This window comes from Trachurus trachurus (genome assembly GCF_905171665.1).
Source record: "Trachurus trachurus genome assembly, chromosome: 5".
Classification (NCBI taxonomy): domain Eukaryota; kingdom Metazoa; phylum Chordata; class Actinopteri; order Carangiformes; family Carangidae; genus Trachurus; species Trachurus trachurus.
In genome coordinates this window covers 3,200,505-3,227,839 of record NC_139896.1, presented here as the reverse complement: position 1 = coordinate 3,227,839, position 27,335 = coordinate 3,200,505, and the positions used below count along the sequence as shown (strand labels likewise).

General features: G+C 40.9%; 1 protein-coding gene across 3 annotated transcripts in view; it reads left to right on the top strand.

Moving 5' to 3' along the window:
• LOC310986440 (inositol 1,4,5-trisphosphate-gated calcium channel ITPR1) overlaps positions 1–27,335 on the top strand; it is a 152,207-nt gene that overhangs the window by 13,832 nt on the left and 111,040 nt on the right. For all 3 annotated transcript variants that reach the window (XM_083972345.1, XM_083972344.1, XM_083972346.1), the window contains exons 4-6: positions 24,221–24,330; positions 25,594–25,680; positions 26,050–26,208. In XM_083972345.1, the coding sequence (XP_083828471.1) occupies positions 24,221–24,330; positions 25,594–25,680; positions 26,050–26,208 (356 nt within the window). The remainder of the gene's footprint in view (positions 1–24,220; positions 24,331–25,593; positions 25,681–26,049; positions 26,209–27,335) is intronic.

Below are 27,335 nucleotides of genomic sequence, written 5' to 3'. Positions count from 1 at the left end.
CTGACTATCTTTTGGGTTTTGGACTGTTGGTTAAAGAAAACCAGCAGAAGATTGATGATGATGATGATGATATAATAAAGAGCTGAAACTGTATTTTATATATTTTTCCAACCGGCGCTTTGGCAGTTTGATAATTATCAGTTGCAGCAGATTTGTTTTTCAAAGAATGCTCTTCCACTGTTGCTACATCTTCTACGTGTTTTCAATATTAGTCAGCTTCACTTTGGGGGCTTTGAACCGCATGTCAGACATCATGCATACCGTTCACACACACATACACACACACACACTCCCACTTTATGATGCTGTATCTGTTATCTGTCTCAAGAGCACAGAGAAGATTGTGCTGCGTTTAAAGAGCAGCTGGGAGCTTTGATGTGAGCGGCCTCAGCTCCTCACCGGGTCTCTGGTGTCCCAGGACAGGTTATCTCCGTCCCCTCCGTCCCCCAGAGACAATCGCTGTCAGCAGGATACAGAACACAGAGCACAGACTGATCCGTCCACGCCTGCAGCAACATGAAAGACGAACCTCTTTGTCTCTATCTCTGCTGCTGCTGCTGCTGCTCTGTGTGTGTGTGTGTGTGTGTGTGTTTCACCTACACAAAGAGAGCAACAAAAACATGGCAGCATCACACGATACAACAGTTGGTTCCCACCCAAACCATGATCACACCCACCCAGTACTAATGTAAACATCTACTTTACCGTATACTGTAGCATGATGCTGGGAGATGCATGGGGAGCAACAGAGAGAGTACGGCCACGTCCCATTTTAACCACTGGGGTGTTCGTTACCTTTAATTGTCGGTGCAAGCTGTTTTTAGAACGGTGGAGCAGAGCCGTGAGCTGCTCAGAGCTACGCTACGGAGGCTCATGGGATTTCTTTCGTAAATGCAGAGACTTCTTGATGAAAAACTCTCCCTGAAGGCAACGTGCATCAGCGGTTTTACATGAATTTCCCTCTAAAACAACTCTGTGTGGTAACGTTGTGTTATTATCTCATAGTGTGGTGAATGTGCAGGTCACAACTTGTCCACCAGAGCGTTGTGGAGTTGTTGGATTGTGTATTTGATGAGTTTGATGAGGGAAACCAAGAAATCCTATTAGCCTCCGTAGCGTAGCTCTGAGCAGGTCATGGCTCTGCCCCGCCGATCTCAAAACAACATGCACCGATAATTAAAGGTGATGAATGAACCTACTGCTGTGACTTTAGGGATTATGGTGAGAGGAGGATCTGACTAAATGTTGAACTATCCCTTTAAGGGGTTTCTCCTTATGGAGGCCGCTAAAAAAAACAAATGCTAGTGTTAAACCTGAACTCACTGGTCTGGTCTCTCCTCCTCTGTGTCTCTAACCCTCCTCTCCTCCATGTGCATTAATTTGTTTCCAACAACGAAGCCGGTGAGAAACCAATCCGAGCGGTGGATAAGGTTATTTATCATCTACCATGTTACCATGTATATATCTGTGTAGTCTTATCTGTCATCAACAAGAGATTACGGGTTACAAGTCATTGATTTATCCAGCACTAGGACTCTGGAGGTGGTTCATTAAGGTAGAAATGTAGCATATTAAGGTAAAGATCTAAGTATCGTTCCTCTGTAAGGGAGGAGAAATGGGACTGGGACCTACAGTATGACTCAGTTTAAACCATTCAAGATGATGAGACAACGTGTTTTGTAAATTCAATTATCATTGTTTAGATGGTTATTTTTGGCAGGAAACATGTAATAGTAGTGTTGGCTGACTCAGACAGGAAGGCTTTCACTAATCACTTGGCCTTATTTAATCTTCCACATCCTCCCACACTCGGGTTTTCCCTCAACCCAACACACCAGCTCCAGAGTCCAGTCCAGTCTGTCCTGTCCTGGATCTTCTCACCTACACCGAAGATTTACTGTAGTAATGTTGCAGACACTTTTTTTTTTGTTTTTTTTAATTCTTTTTATTGAACATTTTCAAAATTATAACAAGTCCAGTACAGTGCATACAGATTATAGATACAGTACGTAGCAAATCCAGAGTATATTTCACAGCAATGATCTCAAAGGTCCTTGTTAGGTCTTACATTTCGGGCAGTTGCACTCTGAGTTCCCAGGTACTTTCACACTTTGTCAAACTTTGCTGTAAAAAGGTCATTCTGACCGTTGATACGAAATCTTAGTCTTTCCAGAGAAATATCTTTTTTTATTATTCTTTTATTTATCTTTTTCTTTTTACTAGGTTGCAGTGTACCTTTTACCTTTATCGGATCAATGTACTTGTTTCCCTTTAAAAGCAATAAAAAAGTTGTTCACAAAAAAAAAAAAAAAAGTCTTTCCAGAGAAATATAGTCTGATATCAAAGATTTCCACAGATGTATTGAAGGAGGTTCATCTCCCATTTGGTCATAATAACAGCCTTTCGGCCCAACATAAGCAAAAAATCTACAGTGTTCTTATGTGATCTTATTGATTCAGGGATATATCCCAATAAACACAATATTGGAATAGGCTGTAGTTGCTGTTTAATTATCACACTAACCTCAGAACATAGCCTACAGTTTGCCAAAACCGTTGAATCTTTTCACATTCCCAGAGGCAGTGAAATCTTGTCCCTAAAACAGTCTTACATGTTGGGCAGTTTGCAGAGGCCCCTGCCCCCTGCTGTATATGTAAGCAGACACTTTTTAAAACACAACGTGAAAACACAACGTTGTGGCTCACCAGACTCACTTGAACACATGAGCTGTCTGTCAGTGCAGTGGTTGAAGTGGCTTCGGTCGGTGTCAGCTGGTCGTGACCTGAAGAGGCAGAAAGAGGTGAAGATGCAGCAGAACAATAGAGGAGGAGAGAGGACGTCTCAGGTCCTGCTGCTTCTCATCTGACTCTCCTGTTGAGTCTGTTTCCTCGGCTTCATGTCGGTGCAACGTCTCTCTCTTTTTTTTTCTTTTTTTTTTTAAAGTGACAGCTCAGGACACCTGCAGAGTCTAAACATAGCTCTTTATTCTCCAGAGCGGTCATTCTGTGTAATTGATGCAGTGACTGATGGCTCCATCCAGCTGTTTCAGGTCCTGCGTCCACAAACAGAACAGAAGCGTCACTAATGTTGTTACAGCAGCGACAGGCGATGACTAAGACACACTGCAAAAACTCAAAATCTTTCAAAGAATAATTGTCTTATTTCTTGTCAAAATGTCTAATTTCTAGTCAAAACTAATCTCTTTCCACTTTAAATAAGATTCATCACCTAAAAATGAACTTGTTTTTAGATCATTTTCCCGTGTTTCAAACAAATTTTCACTTGAAATAAGTAGAAAAACCAGGAACCAGCAGCAAAGTGGTTAATAATAATATTATAGCAGAGCTTCTCCTCCTAGAAGTCAAAATGTGTTTCGGTGACGTCAATCAAATAGGGACTTCAGCTATTTATGTATATTTAATAATTATTATTAATAGTTGTTGTTGTTGTTTTAGGACATTTTTGACCTTTTATTCTGAAATCTTTGGAATCAAACTCAGTCGGCTGCAGTTTGGATTAAAAGTCTTCAAAACTTCCCAAAGAGAAGGCTCAATATTTCTTTAAAGGTTTTACTTTTTATGTTCGTTTTTTTTTTTTAAAGGGACAATGAGGAGTTTGTATTTGGTTATAAAAATGTCTCAGGTTAATGTGGATGAATCTACGTTACCACTTGTTAATGGGCCCATTTTCAATAAATATGTCATTTTGTCTCTTATCGTTATTTTGTTATTTTAATTAAAGGGACAACGAGGAGTTTTGGAAAAGTGAAGTGTTTTCACACTACATTTATGAGCCTCCGCACCGTGAAATTCTTTGACCGGCGCAAGACAGACTCATGTTTTCATTCATCAAGAATTAAAGTCAGAGGTTGGAAGACGATCACATACCGTCGTAGTTCCCACCATAAACGGAGATTCGGCGGCGTTATTCTCATGACTCGTTGCGAAACCGAAAGTAAAGAAACGCTGGTCGGCTCGACCAGCATCTCCGCCACCACTAATAATAACAAAATAACCATAGAGACAAAACCATAGATTTATCTAAAATGGACCATTAACAAGTGGTAACGGAGATTCATCCACATTAATATGAGACTTTTTTATAACCAAATAGAAACTCCTCGTTGTCCCTTTAATGGTGGAAATGCTGGGCGAGCCGACCAGCGTTTCCTTACTTTCGGTTTCGTGGCGAGTCTACGACGGTATGTGATCGTCTTCCAACCTCTGACTTTAATTCTTGATGAATGAAAACATGAGTCTGTCTTGTGCCGGTCAAAGAATTTCACGGTGCGCGGAGGCTCATAAATGTGAAAACACTTTGCTTTTCCAAAACTCCTCGTTGTCCCTTTAAGTCTTCAAAACTTCCCAAAGAGGAGGCTCAATATTTCTTTAAAGGTTTTACTTTTTACTTCGTTTTTTTTTTTTTTAAAGATCTGATTTCTCTCCATTTTTAAATCAGCCATGTTTCCATCATGAGCACACTTGAAAATGAAGGATTTTTAATCATCATTTCATCATTTACACATTGATCCACAGTCTAGAAACCTGCTGGGAGTCGATATGGGACAGTGCTGTAAACCTGTAAGCCTAATTTTGGTATCACACTGTTTGTCTGACATTATTAAATCAACAAAAAGCTTCAGATAAACAGACAAACTAAATAATTTAACATTATGATCCTCTCCTCTGTCAGCTGGGGAAGCGTTTTTTTGCGTGACACACTTTAAGTTTCCACAGTAAACGCCCTGGGAAGTGTGAAACAAACATTTATAAACCAAACAAAGAGACACAGTTTTCCTTCGTTCTAACATCCACAAACAGTCCGGCAGCGCGCGCTCACAGATCTGGATTATTGTTATTTTTCGGCTCCGTCCCTCCTCTTCCTCTTCCTCCTCCTCTTCCTCCTCCTCCTCCTCTTCCTTCTCCTCCTCCTCCTCCTCCTCCGTGGGGATCCTCCCTCAGCCACAGTTGTGCAGCGATAATCCCACTAAGTGGACACTACGAGGGCACAGAGCCAGACCATAGTCGTGTCCACCGAGCAGTGACACTGTCACTGCTGAGGTATGCTCAACATTTCCTCCCAATGTAAACACACACACACACACACACACACACACACACTGAGCTGCAGTCAGAAGAATCACAACAATTCTGTCAGTTTAAAGAAAATTCCTCTTTTCATCTGATTGGTCGCTCCGTCGTTTGACTGACAGGACGTTTCTCTGCTGCTGTCAGAGCTTTTTGTTGTGCAGCGTAAACTGAAACGGTGCATTGTTCACGTGTCAAACTCCTGAATCATCAAGCACCATTATGTATTAATAATAACAATAATAAAAAAAAAACTTTATCTGAGTGTTTTATTGTTGCAAAATTGTTGAAATTGGGTACATTTTATTTCCCAGAGCAGGAAAATTAATCAATCAATCAATCAATCAATCAATCAATCAATCAATCAATCAATCAATCAATCAATCAATCATTATTTGAAGAACACTTCATACGGAAAAGCAGAAGTGCTTTACATGATAACAAAATAGACATTTACACGCACAAAAAATAAAACACTGAGGAATTAAAAATACACACTTAAAGCAGAAGAAAGGTGAATGTTTGTGTTAATATAAGTCTTAAATAGTTGTATCTTCCGACAGCAATCACTTACATAGAGTGTTTGGTCTGAAACACGGGTCTGTCAGTCACTCTGCTCTGCTCTGAGCCGAGGAGAAAACTTTCCTTGTATCCTACAACCTTTATCCAATGAGGAGAGAGAACAGCATAAAGGGGCAGTCCTCTCTGTGTGTGCAGCCAAGGGATGCGCCTGAATGTGGTGACGTAGGGACGAGGGCGGGGACTGCTAACTCCATCTGCTGACAGGAAGTTAGACAAAACCACCGGATCACTTACTTCTGCTTTAAAGGGACAACAAGGAGTTTTGGAAAAGCGAAGTGTTTTCACACTACATTTATGAGCCTCCGCGCACCATGACATTCTTTGACCGGCGCAAGACAGACTCATGTTTTCATTCATCAAGAATTAAAGCAGAAGTGAGTGATATATTTGTGTTAATATAAGTCTTAAATAGTTATATCTTCCGACAGCAATCACTTACATAGAGTGTTTGGACTGAAACACGGGTCTCTCAGTCCCTCTGCTCTGCTCTGAGCCGAGGAGAAAACATTTATCGTATCCTACAGTTTTTATCCAATGAGGAGAGAGAACGGCATGCAGGGCTGTGTGTGCAGCCAAGGAACGCCGTGAATGTGGTGACGTAGGGACGAGGACTGTTATGATGCGTTCAAGGCAACTCGTAACTCGTGTTTTTCCGACCTGTGAAGTCGTACCAGTTCGATCTGGTACGAGTTCACGGGTCGGAAGTTACGAGTGGCCGTTATAGTGACTTTCACAGGTAAAACAGGTCGGAAAAACACGAGTGGGTTGCCTGGAACGCTACAAAGTCATAAGTTGTGACTTGAAGCTGTAATTTACGATTTCAAAAGCCTGCCTGGAACGCAGCATTAGCCAAAACGACCGGATCGCTTACTTCTGCTTTAAAGTCAGAGGTTTGAAGACGATCACATACCGTCGTAGTTCCGACCATAAACGGCAATTCGGCGGCGTTATTCTCATGACTCGCCACGAAACTGAAAGTAAAGAAACGCTGGTTGGCTTGACCAGCATTTCCACCACCACTAATAATAACAAAATAACTATAGAGACAAAATGATATATTTATCGAAAATGGGCCCATTAACAAGTGTGGGTAGCGGAGATTCATCCATATTAACGTGAGACTTTTTTATAACCAAATAGAAACTCCTCATTGTCCCTTTAATTGCAGTGGGAAATAATACAAAGGAATGACAATGGTAATGCTGCATAAGGTTAAAGTCTAGATCTACAACAATAAAAATATGTCAAACGTCACTGCACAAACCATGTGCAGAATAAATGGAGGTGGTGAATAGAATAGAATAGAATAGAATAGAATAGAATAGAATAGAATATACTTTAATTTGTTGGAATAAACTCATCAGCAGCAGTTAGACACACTCAAAAACAAGTTTAAAAACCATAAGTCGAGCCGGTAAAAACAGCCCAGGTTGTTGATGTTCCTGCTTGTTGAGTGACTGAAGACGACGTCCCACATGTGTTAGAACGAGAAGCATGTGAGGACGTACAGTAGAGCGGTCACCAGGAACGTTGTTGTTCTACACTCGACCCCTGACCTCTGACCTCTGACCCAGCTACACGAGCGCTGCTGCAACACACCGAGCCCACACAACCATGGGACTCATCGCTCCTGATCAATAACACTGCAGCAATACAAAACAAAAACCTGCATGTGCTTTGTACCTTTTTGAAAACCGCCCACAAACCCTCGGCCTCCTTATTCCTACGTTCTTACTTTTACTCTCAGTGTTTTTATCTCCTTTAGTTGTGTTGTAATGTTGTGTTTTTTTCCTTATTTGTGCCCAGAACTCACTGGTTGTGTCATTGTGTGTAACCTGAGGATTCACATCCGTCCCCTCTTTTCTTTGGCTGAGACACTACAGGCACTGATCAATTTTGAGATTTTGGGCTATTTTTCTTCCTTAACATGTATTCTTTCAGAAAAGTCAAGAGAAATGGTAGAAAATCCACATTAAGGAGGTTTTATTTTACTTCATTTTGTCTCTTTCGTCTGTACATTTCTCCTAAATTTACCAAAAGTTAGTCTGACCCATGTCATGTCAGGTATCATTGGAAAGCTCTCTCTCTCTCCTGAACAATCATGTAGGCTCCAAAACTTGTTATTTTCTCCGTATCCGCAACCAATCGTAAAAGTACGATTTACATTAACAATCTATGTAATTTTACAGTCCAAGTCTTTAAAGGCCGTTTTCTCAGAAAGAGTTTTTCAGACTCAGACTCTGAGCTAGAAATCTCCACTTCAGCAGCACTTACAGACACCAAACCTTTCTATATTCTGAAGGTTTTTACAGAGGGGATTGTTGATATATCATTCACAGCCTGGTTTATACAACGTTTTATTCCGAGAAACAGGGTAAAATTTGATTTTTTTAGGGCAGAGTGATAAAAAGAGATATCCAAAATCCTCCTCTGTAAAAACTTCTGACTCTAATATGTCAACAAAATACAACAAGAATTTTGAAAGTAGCTTTATCCATTGTTCAGATTTCGGTTCTGGAAATATATGCAAATTAGCGCATATTTCATTAGATATTGAACTAATTTAGATTTTGATTGACAGAGGATCCGATCAGATCGGTGGGGGCTCTGGTGTCGTCACATGCACATGTATCGATGACCAGCGTGCCCGGACGTTATTGAAGCCACATGCAAAATCAACTCAAAGTAAATCATGGTGTAATGGGGGAAAACAAAGAGGATTATTATCTCCTGTTTGCACATAAAGAAATGTGAACAACAACATTATCGTTGCTAAATCAGAAGCATGTGAAAACCCTCAGCGTCTCTCTAACTTGTTTTGTGTGTGTGTGTTTTTAACTTTTTTTAAATAAAAAACCTCTTTGTCATCTCGTCTCTTCTCTTAATTCCCTCAGATGTTGTGGTTTCACATTCATACCTCCTCCACGTTAGAGCTTTAACTCCTTCCCTCCTCCTCGTGTGTGTGTGTGTGTGTGTGTGTTGCACTGCAGACGAACTGGGTGGTTCTCCTGAGATAAACACCAGAGACCGTTTCTGTCTTGAGTCCCTTCCTCTCCCAATAACCACATATATTGCTTTCCTGTCTTTTTTTGGGAGAGAGAGGAGGGGGGGGGGGTGAGTGAGTCTTGCAGGAAACAGTTGTTGCTCGACCCATTTATTGTCTTAGATGCACTACGAGGGATTAGTTGCTTCCTCTATAATGTCTCCGACAGGATAAGAAAGCTGGGAGCGAGTGGCAGCAGTTTACAGAAGCCAGATCTTTGTGGATGTTTTGTGATTTAACTCCGAACACAAGAACTAGAGCTGATGTTTGTTTCTCAGCTCTAGACGCTACGGTCGCCTTCTCTGTTTGTGTTCAAACACCAACGGCCTCTTGGTGATGTCGACACGTCAGGATGAACTTTAGCTGCAGAAACTTTGAGTTGGAGTCTTTCTGCACTGTTGTTGTTGCTTTTCTTAAAGGGATAGTTCAACATTTTGGCAAATTGGCCCATTGCCATAATCCCTATAGTCATAGCAGTAGGTTCGTTACCTTTAATTGTCGGTGCAAGCTATTTTTAGAACGGCGGAGCAGAGCCGTGAGCTGCATTTACGAAAGAAATCCCATGAGCCTCCGTAGCGTAGCTCTGAGCAGCTCACGGCTCTGCTCCGCCGTTCTAAAAACAGCTTGCACCGACAATTAAAGGTAACGAACCTACTGCTAAAAAGTAGTGCTTAAAGGGATAGTTCAACATTTTGTCAAATTGGCCCATTGCCATAATCCCTATAGTCATAGCAGTAGGTTCGTTACCTTTTTTTTTTTTTTTTAATTACATTTTTTGAGTACATACAGACAAAAGACATACAGTACAAACCACATAGCAACAATAACAACAACGAAACACAGACATTTCACAACAACATCACATAAAGGGGATATATACAGTGCATGGCATGCCAAGTATGATTTCAGATCAAAATAAGACACACAGAACAAGAAAGAGAACACAGACATATTTAACTACTTTTAAAGTCCTTCAGAACATTTGTGATGATAACGGACACTTCCGCACCTCGTTCCAAATGTCCCCGATCCTGAACCCAGTGTGATTCAACGTGTCTGCCACCCGCTCCATACCCAGGAGGTTCAAAAATTCAGAAACCCACTCCTCCAATGAAAAACATCCTGGTCTATGAACTTTCCAGTTCGTCAGAATCATTCGCTTCGCAGCCAAAAAGGCCAAACCAGTCATCCTCCTTTGTTCCTTCGTTTTCAATTGAGCAGCTCTACGTCCCAACAGACACACAGCTGGACACATGGTACAATCTCAACATCAACGAACCTTGAAATTAATTTACAGACTTCTGTCCGAAAACATTTAATTATAGGACACTGCCACAACATATGAACCAGCGTTCCCACTTGTCCGCAGTTACGCCAACAAAGGTTCGAAGCACTGGGATCTATGTTTTTAAGTCTAGAGGGAGTGATGTGCGCTCTATGGAGGATTTTCAATTGGATTACTCTACCTCTGACTGACTTTGAAATATGTGTAGGGACTGTGTAGGGAAATACATGCAAAACCACTGATGCACGTTGCCTTCAGGGACAGTTTTTCATCATCAGTCTCTGTATTTCCCTCTAAAACAACTCTGTGTGGTAACGTTGTGTTATTATCTCATAGCGTGGTGAATGTGCAGGTCACAACTTGTCCACCAGAGCGTTGTGGAGTTGTTGGATTGTGTATTTGATGAGTTTGATGAGGGAAACCAAGAAATCCCATATTGAGCCTCCGTAGCGTAGCTCTGAGCAGCTCACGGCTCTGCTCCACCGTTCTAAAAATAGCTTGCACCGACAATTAAAGGTAACAAACCTACTGCTATGACTATAGGGATTATGGCAATGGGCCAATTTGCCAAAATGTTGAACTATCCCTTTAAAGTAAAGCGCCGTGGCATCCTGCTCTCTGATAAAAACTTGATTCTCTCTACTCTCTGTTGATCTACAGCCTTTCAGACTCTTCATGTTGGTTTGTAGAGGCTCTAGGCGTCTTCCTCCTGATCCTCTGAGATCTGAGGAGGTTTGTCACTGAAGAGCTGCAGCTTGTTTTAAATTAAAGGTAATATTGATAAAGACATGTCAATAAACGCTCCTGTCCAGGTGTGTTTTAATAAATCCATCCATTTATGATATAATAAGGTGTTGTTGTTGTGGGAAACAGATCAAGTACAGTCCAGTCTAGACCCCCCCCCCCCACCTCCCCTCAGCTCCTCCTGGGGGATCGCGAGGCGTTCCCAGTCCAGATGAGATATCATCTCTCTCTGTCTTTCTTTATTCAGCTCAGGTTCCTCTGAAACACACACTTGAGTCCTGATGCTGCACCGCTTCACCTGTTGATGTCCAGCTTCATCCCGACCACCAGCTGTGAACGAGTCCTTCCTTTTGCTAAATCTGGTGCAACCAACTTTTAATTTCATGTAAATTATTAACGTCATTGCACACTGACCTGTGAATACACTGCAAAAACTCAAAATCTTACCAAGAATATTTGTCTTATTTCTAGTCAAAATGTCATTTCTAGTCAAAACAAATCTCATTATACCTAAAATAAGTGTATTTATACATAGTTATACATAACAAGTAGCTTGTTTTTAGACACTTTTTACTTATTTCAAGTCTATTTTCACTTGAAATAAGTAGAAAAATCTGATAGTGGAGCAAGTTTTTCTTTCTTATTACAAGCACAAAAAAACTTCCTTTCACTGGCAGATTTTTCTACTTATTTCAAGTGAGAATTTGTTTGAAACAAGTGAAAATGATCTAAAAACAAGTACATTTTTAGGTGATGAGTCTTATTTAAAGTGGAAAGAGATTAGTTTTGACTAGAAATGAGACATTTTGACAAGAAATAAGACAAATATTCTTGGAAAGATTTTGAGTTTTTGCAGTCTAAACTAAACTAAACTAAACTAAACTAAACTAAACTAAACTGTAGAGATCCGGTCCAGTGGCCACTTTTTACACTCGGCTGCAAAACATCAGTCCACGCTCAAGGTCTGTTTGTTTATTAGATCCCCATTAGCTGCTGTACAAGACAGCAGCTATTCCTCCTGGGGTCAAAACATGTTACAAACCATTTCTTTTTCAAAAATTAATACAGAACATTCAACACAGATCATCACCATTCATACAGTGGACAACAGCAACACAGAACATAAAAAGCTCACATCTCATTTGTACGAAGAAACAGAAATCATGTGTTGTTGTTTGTGACATCTGCAACCATCTCTGAAGATACTCCTTGCACAAATACATCTTTAATCCTTGTTTAAAAGAGGCTGCGCTACCTTCTAGCATCAAAAACCTCTGCAGGGAATTCCATGCAACCATCGCTCTGTAATAAACAGGTTTTTGTTTTGCATTTGTTTTACATGGGGGCAACAGGAAACAACCTTCCGACTTCCGAGTAGAATAGTTAATGACTGTCAGAAAAAAATACTAATTTGGTCTCTGTCTGATTCCAACAGAACCACATCATTTGCAAATAGCAGGGAGCAAATTCTGAGGCTCCCAAACCAAACACACTCTTTTTTTACTATGAGAGAGGACAGTGGAGGTTTGACAGGAAACAGGGAGTGAGAACTGGGGGAACAGAGCGGAACGGGTGGTCTCCTGCTGGAGGACCAGAGCTTTATTCTCACAGAGGCCAACATGCACCAGAAGGACTACACTGCAAAAACTCAACATCTTACCAAGAATATTTGTCTTATTTCTAGTCAAAACAAATCTCATTCTACTTAAAATAAGACTCATCACATAAAAAGTAGCTGGTTTTTAGACACTTTTTACTTCTTTCAAGCATATTTTTACTTGAAATATGTAGAAAAATCTGATACGTTTTTCTTTCTTATTACAAACACAAAAAACTTGCTTTCACTGGCAGATTTTTCTACTTATTTCAAGTGAAAATTAGTTTGAAACAAGTGAAAATGATCTAAAAACAAGTTAATTTTTAGGTGATGAGTCTTATTTAAAGTGGAAAGAGATTAGTTTTGACTAGAAATGAGACAAATATTCTTGGAAAGGTTTTGAGTTTTTGCAGTGCATGTTTGACCTTCTTCTGCTTGGACGTGTCTTATTTTGGTAGATGGCTTTGGTTCCTGTCTCCAGCTGCAGGAGATGCGTGGACCAGTCGGGTCCAACACGTGTCTCTGTCTCTGAAGAAGCTGTTTCCTCTCAGGGAGTTCCTGGTAAAAAAAAAAATAATAATTAGGAGGCAGGAACTTTACAGGAAGTCTCTACTCACTCGGCCGCTGTGTCTCGTCCTGGACTCTTGAGGAGCCGTTATCAATGTGCAACAGGTTTGATTAAGTTTGACGATTGAAACTGTTGCACATCACTATAGGATGCTGGACGTCACGTGATGACAGACAGGTGAACATGGCGTTTTAGTGTGGTTCGCTCACCAGATCTGGGAATTTCTATTTCAGAACAGACCAAAATAAAGCCGCAAATTGAAAAGAACGGATTGGAAAGTGATAACCCAGACTGATGTCTCAAGGTCGTGTAACAATAACGAGAAGCAGAGCAAAGATCTTGAAGAGCAACGACATGATGGCAACGGAGACACACCAGAAAGTCCAGCACAAAGTTTGACTAGCACTTTCCTAACACATCAAGACTGATGGTGAATACTAAACTTGAAGAGATCAACTTGGTAATTAAATCCCTGTCCAAGGATTTTCACGCTGTGAAGCACAGGGTCACAAATGCAACAGTTTCAATCGTCGAACTTAATCATTTTGTTTATAATGCAGTCGTTGTGCAGCAGTTTGTCTTTTACTGCTCTTGTTGTTGTTGTTGTTGTTGTTGTTGTTGTTGGTTGTTGTATTTCTGGCAGTGTAGATGCTTCTCTAATAATGCTACTTTAGGTTTTTAAAATGCTGCTTATTTTTGTACTTTCTCTTGGCGTCACATCCGGCTCTGAGTGTGCACAATCAGCACCCACTGATGAGCAGCTAGGGGGAGGGGGGAAGGGGAGGGCATGATAACAGTTGTGTATGAATGTGTATGAATGTATGTGCACTTTGTTTGTACGTGTGTACTTTTTAACTGATGTCTGCTTCAATGGCACACTGCACTTTATGATGATGATTCTGTGTTTCTGAGTTATGTGTTCTCTTGTGGTGATTGTGCCGGCAGCACGGCTCTCTATCCAAGCCCAATTTCTCCCATGGGAGACAAATAAAGTTGACTCTGACTTTGAAACCTCCTGCCCCACCGGGGAGGTTTCTGGGGCCGATCAGAGAACCTACCCCGAGGCCGGGACTCCTTCAGCCCGGGAGAGCCTCCTCCATGGGGCAGTTCCTGCTTCCAACGGCCCCCAGACCCATAAAACTACCCTGAAGTTCCTGCAGTGGAAACGCCCCTTCTGACTTGTTTATCATTGATTTTAGCCTCAAGCTGCTCTGGTACTAGTTAGATTTATGAAAACATTTGGTTTGAATATGTATTTGTTATTGCCGATCCACAGCCAGCACAGATCAACCCTCCTAGGTTCAGCTCCTAGTCCCCCCTCCCTCCAGGTTTCTTCTCCATCATGAACCACAGGATCTTCCTAAGACCCCCAAACACTCAGACAAACTGCTGTTAATCACATAAACACAGTCCACAGTCAGAGTCCCCCCCCCCCCCCCCCCCCCCCCCGGCGACTCCTTCCATGTGATTAACACTGAGATATGGTCGATTTGCTTAAAGGTGGTGGCAGAATTTTTAACACCATTTTCCACAGCTCTGAGTCAGCTGTTCTCTCTACAGTGTGTTTGTGTGTGTGTGTGTGTGTGTGTGTGTGTGTGTGTGTGTGTGTGTGTGTGTTAGAGTGAGACAGAGCAGTCTTGTTGAGTTTGATGAAGAAGCTCATTTCTGTTGAGGCGTGATACCTTTTCATGCATCATTTAACATGCTGACATTATGAAGCTCTTCAGGCCTTAAAAGCTGTGTGTGTTTTTTTTCTAAATAGACGTCAATCGGCACATGTTGTTGCACACATGTCGCATTTTTTTAAGGGTCGTTTGTTTCCGTATCCTGACGGCTGAAGGGGTCAACGTCCTGTCCGCTCAAGTAGAAACTGCTGCACATCACTTTCTCTGATGTGGATCTGTAGTCATGGACGAAAACACACTGCAAAAACTCAAAATCTTACCAAGAATATTTGTCTTATTTCCAGTCAAAACAAATCTCATTCTACTTAAAATAAGACTCATCACATTAAAAGTATCTTGTTTTTAGACACTTTTTACATCTTTCAAGCAGATTTTCACTTAAAATAATCTGATAGTGGGGCAAGTTTTTCTTTCTTATTACAAGCACAAAAAAACTTGCTACACTGGCAGATTTTTCTACTTATTTCAAGTGAAAATTTGTTTGAAACAAGTGAAAATTATCTAAAAGCAAGTACATTTTTAGGTGATGAGTCTTATTTTAAGTGGAAAGAGAATAGTTTTGACTAGAAATGAGACATTTTGACAAGAAATTAGACAAATATTCTTGGAAAGATTTTGAGTTTTTGCAGTGCAGGATTCACAACATCGTCTTCCTGCAGCTTTAAGCTCATTGGTTGACTAGAAAATGCTTCAGATGCATTTTTGGGTTATTTAAACAGCCAATACAGAACTTTAATGGGCTTTAATTGGTGTAATTACTGAGGTGCTGGGAAGTGGATTCTGTTATTTTTACAGAGAACAGCAGGCTGAACCGTTTCCCTACTTGTTTCTGATCCGTGTGCTAAGATAAGCTAAGTGGCTATTGGCTGCGGCCTCGTGTTTAACAAACACACACGAGAGTCAAGTGTCCCACATTTACTTTCAAGACTTTGTTTTTAATCTTATACCAGGAAAAAGCTCGACTCTCTGTGACCTCAGCTCCGTAGAAACACTATAAACACAAACCGAGTGACTTTAACTTTGTTTACCTTTTTTTTTCTAAACCAGCAGCATGCTACATTATAGTAGGTTAAAACACTTGGACGTGCACATGGAGCTGCCCAGTAACAGAGACCACTTTGTTTTGAGCGCTGAGTAAAGTCACATGTGTGCACCGGTTGTAAAAGATTGTTTTCAGTTACAAGGCGGCAAACATTTAATTTCCCAGAGATGAAAACTTTTAAATGCGCGTTTAACGTTGCTGCTGCACAAACCATGTGCAAAAAATATAAACGTAGGTGATTGGTTGATTTTTGAATTAGAAAAAGTACACACATCAGTCTCTTATTTATACTTCACATTTAGCTAATAAACATGGACGACCGACTCGCTCAGACATTATTGAAGCTTCATGCAAAATTAATTTCAGAATCAGAATCAGAATCAGAATCACTTAATTGATCCCCGGAGGGAAATTCTTTGGCAACAAAAAAATACTCTCAATGGAAAAATGAAATGAAGACAGAGGTAAAAATCCAAAATAAATGAAATAAAATAGAATAAAGTTAAAATATACAATATCCACCTCTTAGAATATACATACACCCAACAGCAGAAAATGTATATACACTACTCACAAAAAGTTAGGGATATTGGGCCTTCAGGTGAAATTTCAGGGTGAAGCTAAAATGCATTCAACCTTTACAGGTGAACTTAATGTGACCTTTTGAATGCACATGTCCTTTTGAATGCACATGTCCAACTCTTCAGTGTTTCAGTAATTTCTGCACAAGTTGCTGTTCTCTGACAAGGAGCTTAAAGGAGCATTATCGCAAATACAGCAGTAATAGCATAAAATAAGCTGACATATGTAAAAGATGGGTCGGGGGGAGCCATAACTAAATTTACAAAAAAAATCGCCAACAGTATAGTGTCCGTGGGGCAAATGCAGCATTTGTCTTTGTTATGATCCAAGCCGGCCCGGCGCTTGCTGCGTTAAAATGCACTCGGAACTCGCAAATCCGACCTCCGAACCGGACAAATATGCAACAGTAAGTAATGTAGCAGTGTTAGGCTGCTCACAGTCACTGAATCGCTGGTAGAACACTTTGTCTCCACGTCCCTGTGTCTTTCTTCAGCTGTCCTCTCAGCGTTATTAAGGAGGAGGACGTTTCAGTTGTTGTTGTCGTTGTTGTGGTTGTGCGCGACGTAGAGCTGCCGCTTCCACTAGCGAGTTTTCTTTTTCCCGCGATTGCACGTTCATTCAGCCTGGCGAGGGAGGAGGAGGGGGGAGGGAGAAGGAGGGGGGGGGGGGGGGGGGGGGGGGGGGGGGGACTAAACGAGGCTGCTCTCTCTCTCTGACAGCTGCCCACTTGTTTATATCTGATAAGCTCCGCCTGGCTCCATCTAGTGGCCGAATTTTGCGATAATACTCCTTTAAAGGCAAAATTCACAACAGGAGTTTGATCCATGAATCAACCAGTAAATGTCCTGGTTCAATTAGAACTGGTTTAAACAGTCGTCCTCATCGTGCTGTTCACATTCTGACATCATGAAACCAAGACGACACCTAACGATTGATCAACTGTTCATTCAATCAGCCGTGTAGAGGCCGGTGACTCTGTAACCCAGAACCTCAATGAGCTTTGGTTGTCCTTCAAGAAGAGTGGGACGTCTCAGCAGACAGGAAGTCCACCCGTGGACAGCATGAGACGTCGTTGTCAAGCTGTAACTGAAGCTCAAGGGCACATGACAAGTTATTGAGACATTTTTTGTTGTGGTGTAGCTACCCACCGCTGTTGTTGGCTTTTGTTTCAATAAATAGTTTGAGATGAGGAAACAACCAGTGCTGAAATGCTCTACTTTCATGATATAATATCACTGTAGCCTGAACTTTTCACATTTTCCATTAATTTCCCTAACTTTTTGTCAGTAGTGCATATGCATACATATAAACATATTTGCATACTCATCTACATGAGCGTTAGAACAAAGTATTGTACACACAGGTGGCATGGCTTTTAGTTGTCACCTGTCTGGGATCTTCAGTTAAGTCAAACACATTATATTATAAAAGCCTTGTTCCAAGGAGGTTCAGATGATTGGTTGATCCAAAACAACAAGGAAGAACGAACAAAGTACACACAGGTGTTCACATTGTGGTCAGAGTTAGTTTTATTGTTTCTTTTTTTATCGACTTTACAGTATTTGTCATGGATTTTTCATGTTTGCTTCTGCGGGTGTGTGTGTGTACATGCTGTACATTTATATAGGCTCATGTGTGTGTGATGTGTGTAGGAATGCATGTGTGTATGTACTGTACTTTTGTCACAACTACAGCAAACACAGTCGCCACCACATGAGTAGAAGCTCCAAGGTGATGATGAACAGGATTTCTGTTGTATAAGTCTATATGAATGAATGAATGAATTAATTTATATTTATTTACGTGTCGTGCACCAATTAAGGCGCCCATGCAGCCTATAAGAGCTTACAAGACACATTATCATCATATTTAGACACCAAACTAAATCATCAGAGTACAGACAAAACCAAACAAAAACAAAAACCACATGGAGTTCACATAAATAATTCACTTTTTCTTTTTGACCAGGCACTTTTTATGAAAGTAGCTCTAGTAAAGACTTCTTTTCTGAAGAACCATTCCAACTTTACCTCATCATCATCAACCCAAAACAACTCAGGTTTCACATTTTGCATTTTCTGAAACAAAAACTGCCTGTTCTGGTTTCGTCATATAACGGACAATGAAACACAAAATGCAGTTCATCCTCAATTACATTTAAATTACATAATGTGCATAGTCTTTCATCCTCAGGCACTGAGTTAAACCGACCTACTTCTACTGCCAGAGGGAGAATCTCAGCCCTCAACTGGGCACATAAAGATCTCTTGGATCTATCCAATGGCAAAGTCACATCGGGTTCTGAACAATATACATTTTTCAATTGGCAATAGGTTCTGAGCTTTGGTTTAAACCAGATGTCATTAGCCCATTTTTCTTTATACTCAAGAAATAACTTATGTTTCACAAAATTAACATTACAACGCAAACCATTAGTGAAAATATGTTGTTGATCAGCCTCGCTGAAGATAGCTTTCATGTCATGATACCAAGGATAGTTATGTGTTTTATCCCACTTAAATACTTTTTTGGCTATTCTATCCTCTGGCATAGAAGACAAGCGATTCCAAAGCCTAAGCATTTCCCCTTTCTGTTTAATCAAACAATAGAAAAAAATATTTAGTTTTTTTTTAGGATAATCAGACTCTACCTTTAAAGTTGTTTGATCATATGTTTCTCCTTATTTCATCTTTTTCTTTTACATGTAAATGAAAACTACCAACTAACTAATAATAATAAAAAAATAACAATAAGACTTTATGAATCCCCAAAGGGAAATTCATTATAAAGTCAATCATAAATTATAATGCAGGGAAAAATGTGAATGAGAGCAACAACAACAGCGTTATCAGTGCAGGATGTTAATGAATCACTGACTTGTCGACTTCCACCTCTCTCTCTGTCTATTACTACCGACACGTTTCCCAGACGACTGTTTAAAGGCTGAACTGAGCCGCTCGTCCGTCACACGCTCATTTACATGTCGGCGTGATCGGGAGTGGAGATTATACGATAAAATGGCCTCGTCCTCGTCCTCGTCGTCGAGCTCCAAACTCTATCAGCTTCACTCTGTCTGTGTGAACATAAATACACATTTACTCCTTCCTCCACATTCTTTTACTCTCTCTACTTCCTGTCTTCCACACTTTTCTTTCACTTCCTCCTCTCTCTCTCTCTCTCTCTCTGTGTGTTTCTCGTCGTATTTTGGGTCAAGGCCTGAAGTAAACCATCTCTGGGTCTGACAGATAGAGAGCATGGGGTCTGAGAGAGAGGGAGAGAATGAGAGAGAGGAGTGCATGAAATGTTTGGAGGAATTCAGAAAGAGAAGGAGGGATGAGAAGGAGGATATAGAGGAGGGAGGGGGAGAGATAGGGAGTCCCCACCCTCTTCTTCTCCCTCTCCCTCTCTCTCTCTGTCATCCCACTCCCCTTCTCTCTCTGGCCTTATTTGGTCATGTTACTGTGGCTGCAGCAGCACAGAGAGGGAGAAGGAGCGAGAAGGAGAAGGAGGGAAGGAGGGAAGGATGGACAGATTTTTCTTTTTTTCTCCTCTTTTCGCCTTCTCAGAAAAAAAAGAGAAGAGAGAGAGAGAGAGAGAGAGAGAGAGAGAGAGAGAGAGAGAGAGAGGTGAAGTCAGAGGAAAGCCAGGACACAGAGGGAGAGAGGGAGAGAGGGAGGAGGGGAGGAGGAGAGCAGATGAACTCTGTAGGGAAATGTGTCTGTTGGTTTGTCGTCGTCACAGAAGAGGAACTTCTCCTCCGCGGGAACTAAAGAGGAACTTCTGTGTCGGAGCTAAAACTGAGTCCACAAGCAAATCTACGAGCTGTTTCTGTCCAACACCACCCCTCACCCCTCCTCCCCTCCCTTCCTCCCTCCCTCCTGAGTCTCACCCTTATCTATGCAAATGAGCTGCAACAATCAGAGTGGAGCGCCGGCTGACGACAGCAGCAGCAGCATCCCATCATTTTGTTGTTGCTGTGGTTACAAACTCTGACTCTGACTGACTGCAACTTATTGCTCAGTCACATCATAATGACTGCACATACACATGCACACACACATGCACACACGGCACGCACGCACGCACATGCACACATTAATCACTCGTACTTGAAACAGTCCTTTGATCTCCATTCAGAACAATGATGAATAGTAATTAAAGTGCAAACACACACACAGACACGCACAGACATGCACACCAGTCATTGGCCTGTTTTCTTTAATCTGCTGTTAAACTGGATTCTTCATCTGTGTTTACTGTAGTTTCAACTTGTTTTTTTCAGTGTGTGTGTGTGTGTGTGTGTGTGTTTATTTTTAGCTGCAGCTGTGACATGTTTCCCACACTGTAGTGTTGTCGTGCACTCGGAGCGTAGTCAGTCAGTCGCACATATACTGTATTCCCACTTATTTCTCATTTTTAGTCTTTTTTGAGTAGGTTGTGTTTGTTGGGTTGTTTTACAGAAAAAGAAAACACACTTTCCACTTCCTGTGATTTATAAAACTATGATGTGATGTGGTGATCTTTATACTGTAAGTTCCAGGTGTGGTGGAAAAACACAGTTTCTCTAATAACACTACTGTAACTCGGTGCTGTGGAGGAAAAAAGTCAAAGTAAATGAAGCTTTGATGTGAAAGGAGCTCTTCAGCAGCTGCTCAAACGTTCAGGAGGAATTTCAACTATTTCTCTTCAGGTCGTTGGTTCTGCAGCATCTTCACTGGTTGAATGTTTAGACTCTGACTGAACCGCTCCATCACTGTCTGATGTAGATGTAGATGTAGCCTCTTACAGTGGTGGACAGTAACTTACTTGAGTACTGTACCAGAGGATTTGTACTTTACTTGAGTATTAGATTTCTTTGGTACTTATTACTCTTACTTGAATACATTTCCAAGACAGATATTTTTACTTTTACTCGAGTTCATTTCTAGGAAGGCTGAAAAGTACTGGTTATTTTCAGGTCTTTTTCTAAAATCCTATTGGACACAAGCTGTGTTTGTCAGAGAAGGAAACCCTAACCCCTAAAAGCAGCACATCAGTGCAGCTGCTTTCAAAGAGTTCATTCTCACTAACAAGAGTTAAAAGCTCCTTAAATTCATTTAGAAAAAATTATAGGCTAGTAATTCATTGATGTGAAAAATAAGAAAGTTACGCTTACTCGAGTAACATGTCGACTGAGCTACTTTTAAAGGGACAAAGAGGAGTTTTGGAAAAGTGAAGTGTTTCCACGCTACATTTATGAGCCTCCGCACCGTGAAATTCTTTGACCGGTGCAAGACAGACTCATGTTTTCATTCATCAAGAATTAAAGTCAGAGGTTGGAAGACGATCACATACCGTCGTAGTTCCAACCATAAACGGAGATTCGGCGGCGTTATTCTCAAGAAACGCTGGTCGGCTCGACCAGCATTTCCACCACCACTAATAATAACAAAATAACGATAGAGACAAAACGATATATTTATCGAAAATGGACCCATTAACAAGTGTGGGTAGCGGAGATTCATCCACATTAACGTGAGACTTTTTTATAACCAAATAGAAACTCCTCGTTGTCCCTTTAATTGTAACGGAGTACATTTTGACCAGTAGTATTTGTACTCTTACTCAAATACTGGGGTCGAGTAATCTGTCCATCTCTGGCCCCTTAGTATAAAACTAACTGAAATGTCAGATTTCTTTGCTGTTTCCTCGTCATTTTCCACCATTTGAGGTTTGACTGGTCCTCTTTTAATGACATCATCATGCTATTCCCCATTCTTGTTCTTCTTCTTCTTGTTCTTTGCATTCACATTCACATTTGCATTTGCTGTGGCATCGTTTCAATAAGCTTCTGCTTCTTGTTCAGGTCTGGACTCTGTGGTCACATCGGACCACGTTTCCTCCTTGAAGATGATGGTTCAACCCCCCCCCCCCTGTCCATCCAGTTTTTAATAACGTGTTGGATGGTTCTTAACCCAGTTTTAGTCTCAGTCATCTCCTTAGATGTTTTATTTGCTTGATGCTGATAATTTGACCCTTCTGAAACAGATTTACATCTTCTCCATGACAACAGGTCAGGATGTGTCTTCCGCAATTGTTGTTTATGAAATGAGACTGCATCAGTTACAGTAGGGTTAAATAAGTTGTTGCCAGCTGAAACATAATCATCCATGCAGTAATTATCCAATGAGAGGTTCGTACCTATTAGCTTAGTTATAATCCAAGTGATGACTTGGGAATTGGGACGTGCAGTGTATTTTTTTTTAAAACATGTTCAGGTTTACACTGCAAAGACTCAAAATCTCTCCAAGAATATTTGTCTTATTTCTTTTCAAAATGTCTCATTTCTAGTCAAAACGAATCTCTTTCCACTTAAAATAAGACTCATCACCTAAAAATTAACTTGCTTTTAGATCATTTTCACTTGTTTCAAACAAATTTTCAATTGAAATAAGTAGAAAAATCTGCCAGTGAAAGCAACTTTGTAATAAGGAAGAAAAACTTGCTCCACTATCAGATTTTTCTACTTATTTCAAGTGAAAATTTGCTTAAAGAAGTAAAAAGTGTCTAAAAACAAGCTACTTTTTATGTGATGAGCCTCATTTTAAGCATAATAAGATTTGTTTTGACAGAAATAAGACAAATATTCTTGGTAAGATTTAGAGTTTTTGCAGTGTAAACTATAAAAGTGGCATAAAATGATAAAAAAAAAGACAATTAGATTGTTAATGGCAGCGTTGTGTTCAGTGTCAGTGTCCACAGTCACTTTGACATGAACCTTCATAACCCTGATCCATCTATTTCCCCCTGAAGATGATGATGATGTTGAGCTGCAAAAGTTCACACACACACACACACACACACACACACACACACACACACACACACACACACACACACACACACACACACACACACTGTCCCTTTTTATACCAAACATAGTGCTGCATGTTCTTCCCTTACTTTCCTCGGTCAGTTCAACATTTTTCCCGTCATCAGAGGTGCAGCCATGACTTTATTTCATCTTCATCTTCATCTGTGTCGGCCATGACGGGACACCTTCCTCTCTTGAAGTGATTCCTTTAAGCCCTTCAGCCGATACTCTTTCACATTTCTGATCATTCTGCCTTTCTTTCTTTTTTCTTTTTTTTTCTTGCCTTTGGAGTCCACTCCGCTGGACGCCCACAGAACTGAATCATCTCCATTTATAGACAGTTCATCTCTCTCTGTGCACTGATGAATATTTAAAAAAAACAAACTCTTTGACATGATTGTGTTCACCTTTTCAACCTTCTTGAAAATCTGTGATGATCTTCTTGACCCCGAGTCGAGTCGGGTGTTTCACTCACAGTCGTCAGGTGTGTTTTCATCCACTTAGACTGGATTCGATTTTCTTTTTGAAGCTTTCAGTATAACAAGAACAATACAGTCATATTGTGTTTGTTTATACACTGCAAAAACTCAAAATCTTTCCAAGAATATTCGTCTTATTTCTTGTCAAAATGTCTCATTTCTAGTCAAAACTAATCTCTTTCCACTTAAAATAAGACTCATCACCTAAAAATTTACTTGTTTTTAGATAATTTTCACTTGTTTCAAACAAATTCTCATTTGAAATAAGTAGAAGAAGAAGAAGAGAGAAGAAGAAGTTTTTTGTGCTTGTAATAAGAAAGAAAAACTTGGTCCACTGTCAGATTTTTCTACTTATTTCGAGTGAAAATGGGCTTGAAATAAGTAAAAAGTGTCTAAAAACAAGCTGCTTTTAAACGTGTTGAGTCTTATTTTAGGTATAATGAGATTAGTTTTGACTAGAAATGACATTTTGACTAGAAATAAGACAAATATTCTTGGTAAGATATTGAGTTTTTGCAGTGTAACTGTGACTTGGACGAACATCCGACTATATTTTAGAACAAGTTTATATATAAATGCACTGTTCTGCTTTCCTCCACATCTATACAATAGATCTTCTTTGAAATCTTTGTCTGCATTTATTCCTGTCTGTGTGTGTGTCTGTTGTGTGCAGACTGTCTGTTCAGGCTGTGCCCGATGAACCGCTACTCGGCCCAGAAGCAGTTCTGGAAAGCAGCGAAGCCCGGAGGGAACACCGACACCGTGTTGCTCAACAAGCTCCATGTGAGTGAAGTGACGACATCATCACCTCCCAGCAGTCACCACCAACACACAACACACAACACACCGCTACGCTACAGATACAGTTAAAGGGATAGTTCAACATTTTTTGGCAAATTGGCCCCTCGCCATAATCTCTATAGTCATAGCAGTAGGTTCGTTACCTTTAATTGTCGGTGCAAGCTGTTTTTAGAACGGCGGAGCAGAGCCGTGAGCTGCTCAGAGCTACGCTACGGAGGCTCATTATGGGATTTCTTGGTTTCCCTCATCAAAACTCATCAAATACACAATCCAACAACTCCACAACGCTCTGGTGGACAAGTTGTGAGCTGCACATTCACCACACTATGAGATAATAACACAACGTTACCACACAGAGTTGTTTTAGAGGGAAATTCATGCAAAACCACTGATGCGTGTTGCCTTCAGGGACAGTTTTTCATCAAGCAGTCTCTGCATTTCCCTCTAAAACAACTCTGTGTGGTAACGTTGTGTTATTATCTCATAGCGTGGTGAATGTGCAGGTCACAACTTGTCCACCAGAGCGTTGTGGAGTTGTTGGATTGTGTATTTGATGAGTTTGATCCCATGAGCCTCCGTAGCGTAGCTCTGAGCAGCTCGCCGCTCTGCTCCGCCGTTCTAAAAAAAAGCTTGCACCGACAATTAAAGGTAACAAACCTACTGCTATGACTATAGGGATTATGGCAATGGGCCATTTTGCCAAAAATGTTGAACTATCCCTTTAAAGAAAAGTTTAGTTTCTTATTCAGCAGTTTGGATTCAGATGAAACTTGGATCAGAGCTGAGAGCAGTGACGTTGAGGCTGTGAACGGTTTATCAGCAGCTTTTAAAGGAATCATGAATATTTGCTGACGTTGAATTTTAAAGTCCTTTTATAGACATTTCTGAAGCCTTTCACTCCGACTGTCCTACCTTTCTGCCCCGTGCACTGCCGCCCGTGGTGGTGGTGCAATACCATTTAAAGCAATCTGCTATCTGACACACACACTCATAAAGTGAACGATTACAATCTCCTGCTGGTTTCTATGGAGATGTGAGCCACAGTTTTCAGTCGGAGCTCCTCTGCTCGAGTGTAATTCTGGAGAACATTACTACTCTGCTGCTGCACAGAAAAGCAGATCACATGACTTCATACCAAACAACTGTGTTTGACTGTTATCAGTGGAAATGATTGTGCAACATTGTCGATCTTAATTCTTTAATAAACACACACACACACTCTTTTATGTGTCTGTTGCTTCGCAGCATGCAGCCGACCTGGAGAAAAAGCAGAACGACTCTGAAAACAAAAAGCTGCTGGGAACAGTGATTCAGTACGGGAATGTCATTCAGGTTTGTTTTATTTTGTTCTCACACACAAATGGAAATCATCTGCTCGCTGTTTACTCAGATAAACTTTGCGGAGGTTTGATTAAACTGAGATTCCCCTGGAAATGAAACAGGCCAGAGACGACTCCTCCTCCTCCTCCTCCTCCTCCTCCTCCTCCTCATATCTTACATTTGAAATGCAGCTCAGCATGAGTTTCATATTGACCCAGTTTAAATACAATAAAAAAACAAACCCATGTTAGAGTCCAGTTACACTGCAAAAACTCAAAACCTTTCCAAGAATATTTGTCTTATTTCTTGTCAAAATGTTTCATTTCTAGTCAAAACTAATCTCATTGCCTCACATGCCTTCATGTGTCTCCTCTCCTGCAGCTCCTCCACCTGAAGAGCAACAAATACCTGACGGTGAACAAGCGGCTGCCTGCGCTGCTGGAGAAGAACGCCATGAGGGTGATGCTCGACACGGCTGGAAACGAAGGCTCCTGGTTTTACATCCAGCCCTTCTACAAACTACGCTCCATCGGGGACAGCGTGAGTCAGAATTTGGTGCATTGTGGGGAAAGCTTTACTGTATTTTTCACTTAAAATATTTGCACTCATCGCAGCGAATAAGTCTCCTGAGGTCAAGGTGCGGAGCTACCAGAGCTACCGATCTGACTAAAGAAGTGTCTAGTGAGAAAACTAGAGACTTTGAGTTGATGGTGTTTCCAGTGTTGGACCAGAGGAGCAGCAGAGAGCTGTTAGTGGGCGTTGCTTAAAAACAAAAACAACATGTTTCCGTTGTTCTATGATACATTTTTCATTATTTCTAAGCATGTAAGTGATTATTTCATAAGTTAGAGCCACAGACTGCACATCTTTAAATCAGACTTCTGGGGGTGAGCGACACAAAAGCACCAATGGGACGGGGGATATGTTAGTTAATGGTGTGATAACATGTCTGTCAGGCTGTAGCAGCTGAAAATAGAAAAGAGTGAAGACTGATTTTGCATATAGATAGATAGATAGATAGATAGATAGATAGATAGATAGATAGATAGATAGAAAATAAATCAAATCTGTCTTTCATAAATCCGTATTTCACTGAAGTGGAATCACAGCTGCATACAAATGAAAGCTTTCTGGTTCCTTAGAATGAGTTGTTACAAGTCGTTACAAATACATAAGTGGGCGACGCACCGAACCGAGGCGGCCATGTTGCATCGTGACCGTAGGTAACCACGGAAACTGAGCGGAGCTGTGGGCTCGGCCTGTTAAAACTGTCACCACTGTGTAGTGTGAGGAAGGACGGAGGCACTGGTGTTGCATTCAGGTGCAGTCAGGCAGACGGCCGTCGGCAAACCAACCGGATGTCATTTTACTCCACCAGAGAAAGACGGTAAAACAATACCACATCACCATGACAACATGTTGTCACACCTGTATTGTTTTGCCTCGTGCTGGCGGACCACTTGTTTACATAGACGCTTGTTTATCCTGTTACATGCAGCGTCTGTTGTCTGTCTGACGTCTGCCCCATTTCACCTGAATGCAACATCAAGAATACGTTCAGATATGCAACTGCACCACTAGATGGGGGGAATTCCCATAGATATATATAAGAAGACTAGATGACTCACCCGCCGCTGCTGCCCAATGACAAAGCGTAACCACACGGC